This window comes from Thunnus thynnus, chromosome 2 (assembly GCF_963924715.1).
Source record: "Thunnus thynnus chromosome 2, fThuThy2.1, whole genome shotgun sequence".
NCBI lineage: Eukaryota > Metazoa > Chordata > Actinopteri > Scombriformes > Scombridae > Thunnus > Thunnus thynnus.
The window spans coordinates 13,217,694-13,233,711 of NC_089518.1; the positions used below are offsets into that span (position 1 = coordinate 13,217,694).

At 41.4% G+C, this 16,018-nt stretch overlaps 1 protein-coding gene across 4 annotated transcripts in view; it reads left to right on the forward strand.

Annotated features, from left to right (window-relative positions):
* Window positions 1–16,018, forward strand: part of cabin1 (calcineurin binding protein 1) — a 37,986-nt gene that overhangs the window by 15,187 nt on the left and 6,781 nt on the right. For all 4 annotated transcript variants that reach the window (XM_067604200.1, XM_067604209.1, XM_067604216.1 and 1 more), the window contains 5 exons: window positions 1,088–1,201; window positions 9,050–9,213; window positions 9,325–9,421; window positions 9,536–10,219; window positions 13,106–13,180. In XM_067604200.1, the coding sequence (XP_067460301.1) occupies window positions 1,088–1,201; window positions 9,050–9,213; window positions 9,325–9,421; window positions 9,536–10,219; window positions 13,106–13,180 (1,134 nt within the window). The remainder of the gene's footprint in view (window positions 1–1,087; window positions 1,202–9,049; window positions 9,214–9,324; window positions 9,422–9,535; window positions 10,220–13,105; window positions 13,181–16,018) is intronic.

Below are 16,018 nucleotides of genomic sequence, written 5' to 3' on the forward strand. Positions count from 1 at the left end.
TCTTGGTTTTCCCTGTGGGCCTGTGAGTTCTGCAGTGATACACGAGTTGCTGAAACAGTCTGTGTTGGCTATAAGGCTCTGTAGGCAGAGGTGTGTGTGGGTGGTAGCGCAGTGCTCTCTAAGCCAGTTTGGCACAGGGAAGTTGTGTTGAGCCTTTCTGTGGTGGCATCCTTCTGTCAGTGCACGGTTTGTCAAACCATTTTAATCTAATCCTTGTCCCTACTCAATAAGGCTGAATTACATAGGTAAAGGTCCTAGTTCTTTTATATTTTATATTTTGTAATATGTTTATCTGACTTTACAGTACTCTGTGTCATAGAGTATACAGCTGTAGTGTCTTCCTAATTTGTGAAAAGACAAATAAATCTTTTTTTCTCTGTTCTTGTAGTGACAGTCAGGAGCACAAAAAATAATAAGTTAAATAAAGATGATTTCCTTGTGGCTCAATTAAAGATAGAATAACATTTGATTGAGGCTTACACAGCTGGTGAGGTTTCCCTCGATTTTTGCCTCCAGTAGAGTTTTTGGCAGCCTGGATGAAAGCAGATGCACTCTGGCCGTGACTTGATGACACAGCCGCTTGATGTGAAGCTGTTGACACAGGTTGCTTAGCCCCCCTCACAACCTGACACTTCCAGTGTTGAAAGCCTCTGTGACCCTTTTGTTCTGAGGAAAACTGCCCCACTCTCATTGATTGGCCAGCTTTATCCTGACTCCAAAGATGGAAGGAGAGGGAGCCTGTAATTTCATGCTATAGGCTACTGGGTTTGTGAAAGATAACATAAAGTTGCGCTAGCTTGCTATCTTCTCAAACAGGGCACTGGTATAGACACTGATTTGTGAGTCACTATGCTATGAAAAGAGATGTGCATTTTCCTGATTGCAAATGAGTATAATTTCCTTCCTTTTTTAGCAGATTTTGAATTTTTAAATACAGCACGCTAAGATACATCTGTTTATCACTTGTGTCAATCTATTCTCATGAAGGAGGGCTATCCTCACGATTTTCTTATGTGTTGTATATGTTCAAATGTACATAGAAATGTATGCGGGTTTTTCCATTTTATTTATTTATTTCCCACCACAGAACCTACAGTGGGCCCGAGATGTGTTGCTAGGAAGCAGTGTCCCATGGCAACAGCTGAAGCACATGCCAGCACAAGGACTTTTCTGCGAAAGAAACAAGACAAACCTGTTCAATGTAAGTCAGAGTTCACCATGCCTGCATGTTTTTCTTTCTCCTCTCTATGTGTCATTATGTCACCATACATTGCTTGTTATATTTTAGAGACACCTGTCATCATTGGATGTATTGGCATTCCATTATCGTAACACTTACAATTGTTAAAATCTCAATAACCATTAAAAAAAAAAAAAAAGGCAGAAGTAATAGAAAACATTTCATTTGATTGACTTGTGGCATAAACAAAGTTGATGTTTCTCAAAGTGACTTCCAAGGCCAGCGTTGTGTGAAAGAGGTTGCATGGTGGTGATGCAGGCATTCCTGAATGATTGTAGTGGATATCTTACAAAGTCCTACTTGTGATCAAAGACACAAGTAGGAAAGCCTTTTATGTTTTTTACACTTGAGATTGTAATGATGATCTCTGGGTCGATGTTATTTCAGACTTTGCGTTGGTATTTCTGTACTGCAGTTTATTGTGTAGTATCAGCTGAGATATACATCCATACCAATATATCTGCAATAAGCCAATAAGTTCTTTTCTTTTTGCTGCCTATGAATGCACAGATGTGAAGCCCCAAAGTTAGGCTAAATTTTGGCAAGGGAGAAACTTGCATTTTCAAAGGGATGCGTTGACCTCTCACCTCAAGATATCTGAATGAAAATAGGTTCAATGGGTACCCACGAGAAAAATCTTCAGGTTCCCAGCTTTCAGATGATGTATACCACTTCTATATGACCTGCTATCTCCACCTAAAGATCCCCCCCCCCCCTCAAAAAAAAAGACAAAAATGGGTCTATGGTAGGGAGGAGGGGAGTTATATATCATCATCATTATACATAAGTGCGTGGTTGCAGTACCTGTAGAACACTGAGGTGTGTCATCACATTTGTGACTAATGATCTGCCTGCGTGTTTGCTGTGAGTGAATGACTGGCATACTACAGTTAGGTTTACCCTTTTCACATGTATTACTCACATAATTCAATTCGATGCACAAAAATCAGCCCTAAATATGGATCACTAGATACAAGTGCTGCTATAAATGGAATCATATAGTGGTAGATTGTTGAATTATCTCCCTCTTGAAATTACTCTGTTGAGTTCCTGTGGAGGAGATTATTGTCTTGATGTGACATCTGTTCTGCATGTCCGTTTATTTACCTCTTTTTACTTGAGGTGGTTATTACTGTATGTCTTTTCATTGTGTGGAGAAATCGGCTTACTTTTTGATTGGTTTCTTGTGTGATTCGTCAAAGCCTAAATGTTCTCACTTTTCTTACAGAGCAGATAATACAAGCAGAATATCATTTTAAGTCAGCATGTCATTTCATTCAGTGGTCAGGGCATGTTTTGGCAGTGCACATTATTTTGGACATAGTTGTGTAGGCTGACTCCAGAAGGCTTCTGGTAACAGACTGTAGAAGCGATGTGGGCCAGGTCTGAGCTGAGGGAGAGCTCTGCCGCGCTCTGGCTCCCACTGGGTTCTCACTGAGCCCCTTCTGGAAGCAAACCTGCCACTCTGGCATACCAACTGTTGGAGCTTTACTGTTCCCTTCAAACCAAACCCCTTTTCTCTAGTGGAGGACAATGCAAACCTTTCTAAATATTAATCAAACACGCCTGTTTGCCTTGAGTCTATGAGTTCATGGCAGTTATTACATTAACAATTAAGTTGCTCTAACACTTTGTATAGTGTACATTTTCAACCTTTCATTTTGTCAGCTTCATGAGACCAACAGGGGATACGATCTTTTTAAAAGTAGTTGTTGATGGATTTTTTTTAAAAAAAAAAGCATTAATTGTTCAGAACAGTTTTTGCCAGGCAGAAGTGGCTTTGAACCAAAACTCTGGAGAAACTAGCTTATCTAACCTTTATTCTTTAGGTAAGTCAATCTCAGCTGACAGCCAACCTCTGCATTTTAGCCTGATTAATCACTCACTGCCAGTGTTTGATAAATATATTGTATGTGTTCGAGTCATCTCTTCAGTGACACAAAGACCAAGTGAGTGCATGAGAACTGTCTCAAATTCACACACTGTGATCATATCAAACATATGATCTCCTTGATCTCAAGGAGACTTGACTGTCCACTGAGCATGCACCACATTGAGCCCGTGGGTGCATATGGAGTTCCCTAATGTAGGTCATGATGCCCCACTTTCTCCTTGCCTTGGCTGGGTTACATTAACTGAGCCTGCATAAAGTAACCCATATACTGCCATTTAGAAATGATCCAGATAAGGTTGTTGCATAATTTATCGTTGTAGTTGTCAACACTAGTGACTTTAGGAAGGCCAGCACACTCTTAAACCAGTAATAAAGTAATCGTAAAATCATAATGACTGAGTAAGTCTAGGTTCATATTTCCTGAGTCACAAGGGTGGGGTGAATCATTTATACCACATTACATCATGGTACAATCTATGATACATTATTGATACATTGGCATCAGTATTGTGATATTGAGGGAGTTTCCTTCTTTTACTGCAGACATTTGAACTCTGAACTCTTCTGCTTTGCCACTTTATGACCATTTGAGGTTTTAATTATGGTGTGTGTGTGTTCATGTTCCTGTGTGCATGTTAAGATGGCTCAGACTCTCCCTACTCTACTCACTGCTTCATCTCAGCTGCTTGTAATAAAGCTCTCCACGATGCCTTTGATAAATCTGGTATATATCTGCTTTTTCAGTTGTGTATCTTCCTCTTAAAGGTGTAATATGTAGCTTTTCCACATTAAAATGACTAAAAACAACTACACATATGTTATATATTTTGTTGAGTTGTGTACTTACATTATCCCAATTGTTTCCAACAATTTTCAAACCCAGAGAAATCCGTAATTTTAGTTAAGGTAACAGACCGTTTCATTTGGTCACTTCTCAGTGGTGTCATATCCTCTTTACTCCCTCTACCGAAGAGTTTAGGCACACAAGATGATGGTGATCTTGTGCACATGTGTTGGTGTTGTGGTTGACCACCAGAATTGACTTTTTATCCAGTTTTAAGTGACATTTTTACGATAAACTTTTTAGATGTTGGTTGTTTCTGATCTTTTAACCAGATGTATACACACAGAAACTAATAATAAGGAACTTTGAAGGCAGTGTTGATTAGCTGAGCATCTGTTCTGAGGTTTAGAGGTTCCTGGTGGCTGTAGGAGATTTTAGCATCACCTAAACTTGTAAATAAAGTGAAAACTAGCATAATAAAAACAAAATAATAAAGAAAACATAGCATTGTGCCGGGAGCCGCAAGAGAAGCTGCGGAGGCTGACTGAGAGAAACTGTGCAGCAATGATGGATTGTTTAACAATTCCCATGATCCCATGCTACTTCACGACATCATCCTTGAATGAGAGATCCCTAGTGGCAGAAAATTACACATTGCATGTCTAAGTTACACAGATGTGTCATAGTCTTGTAAACTCTTGCAAATTCCAGAATCATCTTGTGTTGTTATCATTGTGTCATCGTCGCAGGCAAATTATTGTAACGGCGTTAGTGTCATACAGTTATTCCCAACCCTTGTAACAGAATATAAAGGCTGAATCTCTAATGATATTGGTCATAATGCTGCTGTAATGCCAGGCCCTCTCTCTGCTCAGTAATCGTGAGGAGTCCCGGTGTGTTCTCTCAGGCACGGTGTTACCTCTACCCTCCTCCTCCCCGCCCAACACACCGCACACTTGCTTACATATTCTTCCACCCACTCACACACTCACTCTCTACAAAGCTCCAGAGAAAATGAATGTCCTCGTTGCTACATTTCAGACAAACGTAAATCCATCCTTGTTTTGAACTGATATAGTCTCTTTAGAACGAGCTGTCCTGTTAGATTTGACTGCTTGAATGGAACTTTGCTCATAGGTAGGCCTCGGTGTCTCGTTATATTAGGTTAGGACAGTCTTCTAGGGAGGAGTTACACTTGTATTACGTGCCTCGGTTTGATGTATGACTCAAACATTTGTGTGTTCAGCTGTGCAATGTGCTGTAGGTGGAGCTCCACTCAGGAGAACCTTTTTTTTTGTTGTGTTTTTTTTTTTTTTTCTGAGGGGAGGAGTGTTGGCCCAATGAATACATTTGTAGAAGTTGATATTTTGATTTGCATGTTGGAGGGTTAACTCTGGCTGCCAGTATGTTTTCCATTGCCTTCCTCAGCCCTGTGGTCGGTTGAGCTTTCCTTTTTTCAACATTTTTTTTTTTCCCTCACTCACACAACAGGAATCAGGAAAAGCAAGGTGTGTTTGCTTAGTATGTTTATGGTGACCAGCAGGAGAGACACGACCAGAGTTGAAAGAGAGGAAAGGAAGAAGGTGAGGGCTGTTGCGCTCAGTGTGCACGCAGCACAATCTTGCCTTTTCAGGCAACACTGTTCTTCAGCCTGTGTTTTCTGTGGTTGATGGGGGCTTTACTTATTACAAGCCTGTTCTTTTTTTCCTCAAGTTTTTTTTGTGTTATTCTTCTCTGTTGGTGTGCCATCGTCTTGATGCAACCCACTACATTGATGTGGTAGCACTCAGTTCATTTTTTCAGCCAGTTTATGTTCTCTTGTTCTTTTCCTGTTGCTCTGTCTTCAGGGTGATCACACTCTACCCCTCCCCCTGGCTCTTATTCGCTCTACTCATCTCCTCTCTCTGTTGCACTCGTTCTGTTTCCTCATTACTCTCTCTCTCTCTCACTCCTCTGTTTGTGTGTTTATTGTGTGGGTGTGCATTAATGGGCGGGAGTTTCTCTGCTTGCCTGTGATTGGCTGGTAAAGACCTACAAGGATTGGCTGTACGCTGTGTATAGTGCGAGTGAAAGGAAGGGAGGGGGTTTGGGGGTTGGGGGGGGGGAACTCTAGCAGGCTGAGGTCAGGGGAGAGCGGAGATAGAGTGCGTGGGTGTTTTTGTTTTGAGATGGCAGGGTTTGAAAGCAGGAGAGGAACGAGTCAGCTTGTCTGTCAGTGGCATACTGAGCTTATAGGCCCTGACTCCAGCGCTGTTTCTCCTCTTACCAAGGCAGCTGCCATTCTCTCTTTCTTCTTCTATTCCTGTTCTGCTGTGTGCAGCTGTGCTTCCCTCTGTTCCTCTTCTGCAGCTCACGCTGCCCTAGCACCCAAATGCAGCCCACCCCTTGCTCTCTGAGCGTGAGCCTCTTTCAGGGTGGAGGCGCTGCCAGGGCTGCTGGTGCTGCTACCGCCAGCAGGAAACTGTCCAAAAGAATACTAACACAGGCACCGTGGAGTAGCTTTCTTTGGTGATGGTGAGTCGCTTCTCTCTTTCCCTCCAGACTTTTATAAAATCGAGCACAAGTTCTTCTTACTGTTTATAGAAGCAGAGTTCTCGTGTCATTTTGTGATAGTTGGTGCTATACTTAGAGTGAAGTCTGTTTTAATCAAGGGTACTCCTGTGGATTGGTACAGAACTGCAAGAGAAACTGCTTTTTAAATAGTCATCCTAAGGGTTCTTTAGTTCTGATTTCTGCATATCACATAGACTAATGTAGAAAGATATTAAATGACACCACCCACCTGCCAAATGCTCGTAGCAGTGGCAGGTAACCAGCCATCTTGGATTTTTTAAAAAGCTTTCATTCTAAAGTTGCACTTTGTCATAAATGTGATATTGTAGTTACTGGTAAACTGCAATAATGACTGCCGGTTGCTACAAGACACGTCAATGCTCACTTTGTTCAACTTTCCTGCACTTAGTAAGTTTTACCATGGATGATATTTTGGGCCTGAGCCTTTCCTGTCATTGATGGCATGTAGAGACATGTAGATGAAGTAGATAAGACAACAGGTATGGGGCTTCCCGCTAAAATGTTGTAATGTAACAGCCAGCATTTTGCTTTGGCTCAGGTTTTTACACAAGGATGTAGAGGCGCAATCATGTTGTAGTCACTGCTCTTCATCCTCTATTTTTGTCACGCTGCAACAATTAACCCTTTAAGTTGCTGTTTTGTAATACTTTAATGATGTTATGTCCACCGTCTAATTGCCCTCTTCATCCTCAAACAAAACAATCCATTTGAACCTGAAAACGGAAGAAAGGGGCAGATTCCATTTGTACCAAAGAAGCCTCTTGTCACATATTTATCCCTCGTTCATCCCTCGTTTGCTGTGCATCGTAATCTCTGTCAGATTCTCGCGTGATGTATTGGCCACATCTGTGCCAAAGCTGTTGCTCCAGATATCAAGCAGCGGTCATATTTTCTCTCAGAAAAAAAAAAAAGATGTTTAAATCATTTCAGTTAAAGTCTTACCAATCTGCTTTAGCTGTTGTGCTACAGCATAATCTGTGTAAAGCCATGGCTCTGCTTTCCCTAAACAGATTTGCTGTGGTTGGATGGGTCTCTGATGAAGAACAACTCTCTTCCATTAGAGATGTTTTTCTAAGTGAACGGAGCCCACCCCCTCATCATACTTGTCCCACTCCTGTTGGAGGCTTTTGGTAATCTGTGCATCGAAAGGTTAAAACCTTCCCAAGCCCTTGATTGCGTCATATAATAATAAATCTTCTCATTTTCACACAGGCGTCGGAGCCATATGCTTGTTCTTTAAAATGTTTTGTTGACCACTGCCTCTAAATTTGGGTTATTACACCCATTGGAGTTAGATTTTGTAACATCATCATTAAATTGTTTAATAAATATTGTGAGCATAAGAGATTTAGTCCTAAATTATTGTCAAGAAATGTGATGAGGAACATGGGATGAATAAATTAAAGACATACTTGAAGGAGGATTTTTCACTGGGGGGCTATGAGTTACAGATGAGGTGTGGGTTTTCGGGGTTGAGTGTATGTCTTATTTTTGTTGGCCAGATTTGACACTTTATCAGTAGGCTGGAAGTCCGTCTTCAGGGATGTAATATATTTGATGGGTTTACTTTGCCTTTCTTTCCCCCTGCTTTGTTCCTCTCCAGAGACTTGGAAAATGTCATCTGACAGTCTGTAGCAGTCTATTAGGAGCATCAGTCTCACCAGTGCCTTCAGTAGCTGATAAAGCCATCTCATTTGTTTTGTTCCATCATGATATTGTCATCTTTGTTTTGTCTCACACACATTTTCGGGGGGCCAGAAGCAGCGCTCTGTGCCATGTGCTTTCTGACTGTACACAGCCTAGGCCACCATCTGCACTCGCATTGATAGCTTCAGAGTGCAGAACCTCGCGTGCTTCACCTGCGGAGAGGACATGTGCTCACTGAAAAGGTGGACTCGTCCATCAAAAAACACCTCATCACGACTTCTGCAAAGGAAGCCTGGGTTTGTTGGCAGCCAGTCTGCTGGTCTGTTGAATTGCGTGGACAAAACTGAGCACTAATGAGGCTTCCTATCATGTGTGCCCAGAGAGAAAGCTCCCCATCCCTCCCTCCCCTGCTCCTACATGGCCAGCCAGTCTGCAAAAAACTCTCCTGCAGCCTTTCCATCCCCTCATTAGGGCTTTCTTCTTTGAATGCCATGTTTTTAACTCACATTAATTTCCCTTGCTTTCTCCTCTGCTTTCTTTCCTGTTGAGTTTTTCCATGTCTCCTTGTTAATTGTTTCTGTGTGCCATACGCTCCACAAGCGTTTGAAAACCGGGGGTCGCAGCTGAGAGCAGCTTATAAAAATATAAACTTTCAGAAATTGAAAAATTAGTTGGTTTGTTGATGTCCTTTAACACAACCAGTGACATGTAGGCATTTCCTCATAGACACCATTCAGCCTTCTTGCTGAGTTTTGAATAATGTTTTGAAATCCTGCTAAACTAAAAGTCCAGGCCACACCAACAGTGTCCATGCTATTTTGAAAACAATAATATTTTGTTTATTATTTGTAGCACAGTCATGCTTAACTGCTGATTCTGCTTCTTTTTTTATTCTCCTCTCCACCTCCAGGGCATCTGGCGTATTCCAGTAGATGAGATTGATCGCCCAGGAAGTTTTGCATCTCATATGAACCGATCCATTGTCCTCTTGCTGGAGGTGCTGTCTCAGCTTAAGGATCACGATACTCTGCTGAAAGTCTCTTTCATGCTGCAGAGAACCCCTGACCAGGGAAAGTAAGGACCAACTTCCTGTTGAACTGCTGTTTTTGTTATGGTTTATGTATTTGCTCCTTGACATCTCTCCTCCCTCTCTTTCTCCTTCTCTCTCTCTCTTCCTCCATCTAGGAAGTATTTACGGGATGTTGATCGCCAGGTTTTGGCCAAGAGAGCATTTTTCCTAAATGTAAAAGTCCTGGAGGACAATCTGAACAGTCTCACAGGGGTAAGGAAGCACAACTCACTGTACACACACACACTGAGAGCTGAGAGCCACTCAGCGTTTTAGACGTCTGGCATGCACCCACTTCATGTTTTGACAGGTTCTGTTCTCTTTCAGGTGTCTGAGCAGCTTCCCAAAGCGCCTGCGCCCTCCATGGGGGAGATGACCACAACAGACGCATCCAACAGGCCCGATTCAGAGGACAGCAAACATGCGCTTCCTAAGAAGCCTGAGCTCACAGAGGGAGCGTGTGCAACTGACTCAGGGCCCAGGGAAGCCTCACAGGCTCAACTCACCCAGACCCCACCATCTACAGATAAAGGAAGTAAAGTTCTAGAGAGCTACCCTGGGAAGGTGGAGGCTGCTGGGAGCGAGGGGCACAGAACAGGGCCAGAGGAACCCATGGAGCTGGACACTAGCCACTGGAGGAGGCCCTCTACGACCACAGATTCTCAGGGCAACCAAACAGAAACTGAGACCTCCCTGAGTGTTGGGGAGCCCCAGCAGAAAGTGACTGACAGTTGCCGGACACCAGAGCTGTCTCTGGAAGAGCTAAGTATTAGTTCCAGGCAGCAGCAACTCCAAGCCTCAGCAACCAAGGTAGCTGTGGCAACCAGTGGGACTGATCAGGGGTTACTACGAAGGCCCAACAGAAAAAGAAAGCTTCTAGAGGATGTGGAGTCTGGAAAAACCCTTCTGCTTGATGCATACAGAGTGTGGCAGCAAGGCCAGAAAGTCATGACCTATGACCTGGGTCGCATTGAGAAGATCATGTCAGAGACGTATATGCTCATAAAACAGGTAAACCTCTTCACAATGTACCAAGCAAGATGTCTCTGCTGTGTACACACAGGCTCTGTTTGAATTTTTCATATTCTGCAAAGTCATACATGCTTTATATGAGCCCTCCCAAAATAAATTAGGCTTGGGAAACCCCTCGTCTAACTGAATTAGTAACAAAAACACCCACTGTAGAATAGGGACTTTCCCCTTTTTCTGTTTTCAAACAACGACAAATCCGGCTCATAAAGTGCGGTGTGCTTACCCAAATTCAACCCCTGTGACTTTGGTCTTGCTGCTGTTATTCTTCCTGAAACAGGTTGCTGATTCTAAATGTAGCCCTGTTGGGTATTTTTAAGAATAAATTTGGATTTTTTTTTTTAACATTACGTCAAGAGGATGAGGGGAACTGCTGTAGCTCACTCTTTGCAGCTAGTTTTTTAATTTGTTAAAATGCTGCATCTCATCACTGCATTCCTGCAATTTTAAAAGTGGCTAAAAGTGGCTCAGAGGTTGCATTTTTCAGGCGAGTGCTAAATCTAGTGTCCAAGTCAGCCAGCATACAAATCCTATTGAATGGTGAAACACTAATGTAATGGCTGTGGAACTGATGCCAAAAAAAATGAAAATTCACTGTGGCATTCACTGTGCTGTCACTGAAGTAAAAGTCCAACTGAATCCTATTAAGATTATTGAAAAATTTCAGGACTTTGGTCTGTTAAGTGTGTATATTTTGAGAATATGTAGTAATTTATGACTACTCATATTTCATATTAGAAGCTGGTAAGGTATTATGTTAAATTCTTCAATGATTTTTAAGTTTCTCTTCTAAGGATGTGTAAAAGTAGAAAGATGTGTCTCTCTTTCTCCACAGCAAAAGTGTTTGAGAGTTAGTCTAACTTAGTGCTTTCTCAGGCTTTAATGGTGTCATCGCAGAGCAGCCCACATCAGCTTATATAGCCATATTGAGCTGCGGATCAATGTTGGCACCAAAAGAAGTTGCCATGTCATTGGCTGTGTAATGCCAGAGAGCAGTAGCTGGAGTGGGAGGGCAGTAGAGGAGGAGAAAGAAGAAATCTGAGGCGATAAGCCAACTTCAGCAGCTTTTGTTCTTTTTTTAGGCACGAGGTTACAGCTAAGATTTTTTTGCCTGTGTTCTTTAAGAGATGGCAAAGAGAGGGTTTTCTCTGACACACCCATAAGAGAGAGTAGCCAGAACCAGCAGTGACATGTTTCCTGTCACCAAATGAGTTATGTAATTAATATGTTTGGACGTTTTCCAGAAGCATCTTCTGATTGTGCACCTACTTGCACAAACTGCAGATGCTTTGTGGTTTTATGGTCTGCTGCATTGCACGGCTGCACATCGTCGTACATTAAACCTCTACCTTTTTCATTCGGCTTTATATTTTGTCAGTACGTCTGCATATTTCAGTCATTTTATTTTGGCTCTCCTAAGGCGGTAAAAGTCAAAGACCCGCTAAATTGTGTGTTCTAAACAGAAGGAGCATTTCCTATCATCAAAATATTTTCAACTTGACAAGTAATGCATAAAGGCTGCTCAATTTTGCCCGTAAAGAGGCTCAGCTATGCATTATCATGCTAGCAGCCCTTTCACATTTCACAGCCCTGAGCATCGCCTCAGAATGTGTTCAAATGACAGCTCTTGAATGCTATCAAACACTGTCTGGTAATGACAGTGTAGCTTTTCCTCCATCTCTGAAAATCCATGTTGGTCCTCCAAACCCTCCCCAAGGCTTTTCCATCTGAGGCCTGATACAGCCAGCACCACTTATTTTCATGATAGAGAAAATCAAATGACGTTAAAAGGTTATTTAAGTCCAAAATACAAAGATACAATTGAATATGCAGTGTCACATTGAGTAAATTGTTTCATTGTAGAGAAATGTCAAATAGTAATCGTGATGTGATACTCTTATGGCTGCATATCGGTACTCGATATCTTTTAAGGGATCGACGGAAATAACCCAATACAAAGTAGTATTGAAACTTCTCCAGTCAAATGATACCCGCATTTGATCCTTTTTGTACCCAGATCTAGAAGAAAATGAACATTTATATGGTTTTGCTCACAGCTATTGGTATCAGTATCATTTTTAGGGTACTGGTATTTGTACTGGTATTATTTTTATAATTGTTTAAATACTTTACAATATAATTTTTTAAATGATACCCAGCCTTAGATACTGCAATACTCATCACTGACAGGCGTTTATGGTTTGACAAGGAAGGTTTGCAGCCAAGCTAGACGTGTTAGACAATTGAAAGTGGAGGGCTGTCCTCTGTGATACACCGGAGCTTGACTCGGTCCATTTTAAAAGTTGACACAATTTGAAAACTAGAATGAGGCTGCTATAAAAATCCCTCCCTCTGGGGGTCTCTGAACCACTGCGTACAACAGGCTGCTGGAGGGAACATAACAGCTGTGTGAACAAGATTACCGCTAAGTGTACGATGTTGTGCTGTAGCTAAGCTTGCCAACTCCCACACACCACACACACACCACACATCCACTAGCAGTTCTGGGCCTTAATGTGAGCCTCTCTTTACTGGCGCTATGATCAGTCAGCCATTTAGAGGATCTCGCAAGAAACCCTACTGGCTCTGATACAGAATCCGAAATTCTAATAATTTGTTGATTTTTTTGTTTGTGCTATGTGCACAACTGGAGCACTCAAACTGTGCAAATGAATATTACAGACCTCAGAAATACTGTATATGTAAAATACTGAGCATCTACTTGCATTCAAGGATGAATTACTGCAAGTTGTAATAAATAGAAGAGAAAGAGAAAGTTACAACACTGTGGAATATGAACTGCAGCATGTGTAGATACAACGCATTGCTCTGCCCTAATGTCCTTGTTCTCCTTGTTCTCTTGCTCAGGTTGATGAGGATGTAGCTCTGGACCAAGCTGTGAAGTTCTGCCAGATACAGTTGGCCACTTCTGCCCAAAGACAGGTAAAACAACTCTGCATGCTCATCTGCCATCTGACTGCTGCCTCTACAATTCTCCTCCCCTGTGTAGTCAAGCTCATAGTGAATTCATACAGACAGCTAAATGCACATCATGTCTATTCCAGTTTTGCTCACGTTCATGCCAAAAACTTCTTATCTACCCTGAACTGACTGCAGTGGTTTTGGATAGTAATGCTTCCATAATTTAAGGCTTTACTCAAAGGATGTTAATCACAGAGCAACCTTTTTTTTTCCACTAAACACTTCTCTTAAACAAATATGCAGAATATATAGACATGTAATCAGTCATGAAATTAGCATACCAACATTATGTTTTTGATTGCCGTAGGTAAAGGTTTAACCAGACAATTTCTGATCATCTGCAACCATCTCAGCACTAAATTGACCCCCTCAGGATTAAAGTCTGGGACTCTTACATGGCAATTTACTAGCCAAGCTAAAATTATCCATCTTAAAGGTCCTGATGTAGTACACCCCACCCATCTGACAATCCAAGTAGGTTAAATGCACATTTATTTGTCAGATATTAAGCTCAAAATATCCTTAAACAACAGATATTCTGTTGTTGTATATGTGGAGAATTATCATACAGCATCTGTAGTCAAATATGCTAAACTATTGAGTAACTTGGTAATTCCCAGACTTATTCAAGTCTATCCTGCTCCAGCCTGCCAGTACTAAATATAGCTCAGAGTGTGGTGTGAACGCTTCATGTCGTCCCTTCAGCCTCACTTAGCAGTTGCCAAACTTGTCACCGGTTTCATTTGAGCGTCGGTATGCGTGTTGCTTATTTGCACATGCATGCTGTAAATGTGTGTGTGATTTTAACAGGAAATTACAGATACCGAATTCATTAAACAAGTATGTATAGTTGCATGAATAAAAAACTAAATGTTCTAAACTAAATGTTCATTTATAGTTTATTGAAGGAGCTAGTGCTCAACCAGCGATCACCACAGAGATCAGCAGCTTTGTCTTTACTACTCATATTCCTCATCCAATCATTAGTCGCTCTGCCTCATCCTGTGCCTGTGACTCCCCTTTCCTCTCATCCCTCCTCCTGCCCACACAGTCATCAAGGGTCTCTCTGCCCACATCCTGTTGTCACGGTGATATTCTCCGAACCTCAGGCTCATGAAAAGTAGCTGTGGGCAAAATGAATCTGTTTTTCTAGTTCAGTCATCATATCATGTTATTCTAATGCACGAGTCTTTTGTTATCTTTGTTCGTTTTGTGCGTTTATTCGTTTGTCTAATTTTCACACATAAACACACGGCATAGAGACGAAGCACAAGAATGCATTTAGACAGAGCTACAAGCCACTTTTCTCAAATGTGTGAAATCCTGGATTGAAACATGGAAGGAACTGGAACATTATTTTACTGAGCCAGCTATGTGGGCACTGTTGCTTATTTTCCAATCCCTGTGTACTTATATGTACATATGTAAATATTTAAATGCACTTTCTAACTGTACTGTGATTTTACCCGCTGGTTTTTAAATTGGTGTATGATATATTAAATTGCATTTAATTTACATGCAATTATAATTTACCTTAAAATTAAATAAGCTTCAAGCAGATTTTCTTATGCTTCAGGAACTCCATACCAAAACAGATTCAAGAAGAAACTGCTTTACTGTAGACAAAACAATCCAAACAAATAATCTGCAGTGAAATTAAATTTTTTTAAAAAGTCTTGAGGGTGAAAATTGTCCACAAAAAGAAATTAAAATCAAATAAGCTGCAGTTGCAAAATGGCAACTTCAAACTCCTCAAAATAAAAACCTATTTAGATTTGAATAATTAAGATCATTTGTTTAATTTGTTTCTTAATTGGTGGCTAATAGATTTTTAAACATCACATATTTGGAGCTGACTAGTGTATATATTCACAGGGTATACACGGCATAATTGCTGACTCGTGAGATATTATGATAATTAGCTTGCATGCGGTGACTCTGTGTGTTCCCGTAAGCTCATGATACTAATAAGATAGTGTACTACTGCACACAGGCTTGTTCTGCAGTCTAACCTAACAGCTGGTCATGTGTAATTATTGTGCCACTTGCTCATGTCGTGGTTTGCGTTTGGTTGCACTCGTATGTAGTGTGAGTCAGAAATGTGAGTGGGCACCTCGGAGTTCTCAGCTCAGAGATATGAGAAATTCTTGCCTGTTTCTTATAGACTCGCATTCTTTCAAGCCCCCACAAGTGCAGTGTGAGATCTGCCCCTTTAGTGCTCAGCTGGAAAATCGGTTGTGTTGAGCTCTGGGTGTTGTTTCTTCCCTCAGTTTTATGCCTTATCAGGAAAGCATGTCACGGTTGGATGACATTTTCTCCTTATTGCTGTCACGTAATCAATGTCTGATATATGTAAATAATTTTCCTGGTTTTTGCTTCTCTCCTCTCCTTGGGTAGATGGTGTAGCTTTTCAATGAGACTTTATGTTATCACTCCAGTGCCACTCCTTGTTTATCAGCAGGCTTTGAAGAATATTGAGGCTTCACTTATCAAAGAATATGGACATCTGCTTCATAAAGGAGCTCCAGTGACTGTCGGTCCCATTTGGGCAGGCAATTAAATTAAAATGTTTGGTTTGCCGGCCTTTCAATTGTGTTGGAAAGATGACCAAACCTGTACGCAACATCTAATCTGATTTAAAGCCCAATCTCGATAATTGCAAAGAACCATCTTTCAGTTCAGACTGTCAGACCTCAGTTTGGCTGCCAGCAGCCCACTTGCATCCCACACCGAACACCCGAGGAATCTGCGGGCTGGCTGCATGTTGTGTGCTGCAATTTTTTTCTCAGGTACTGTGTT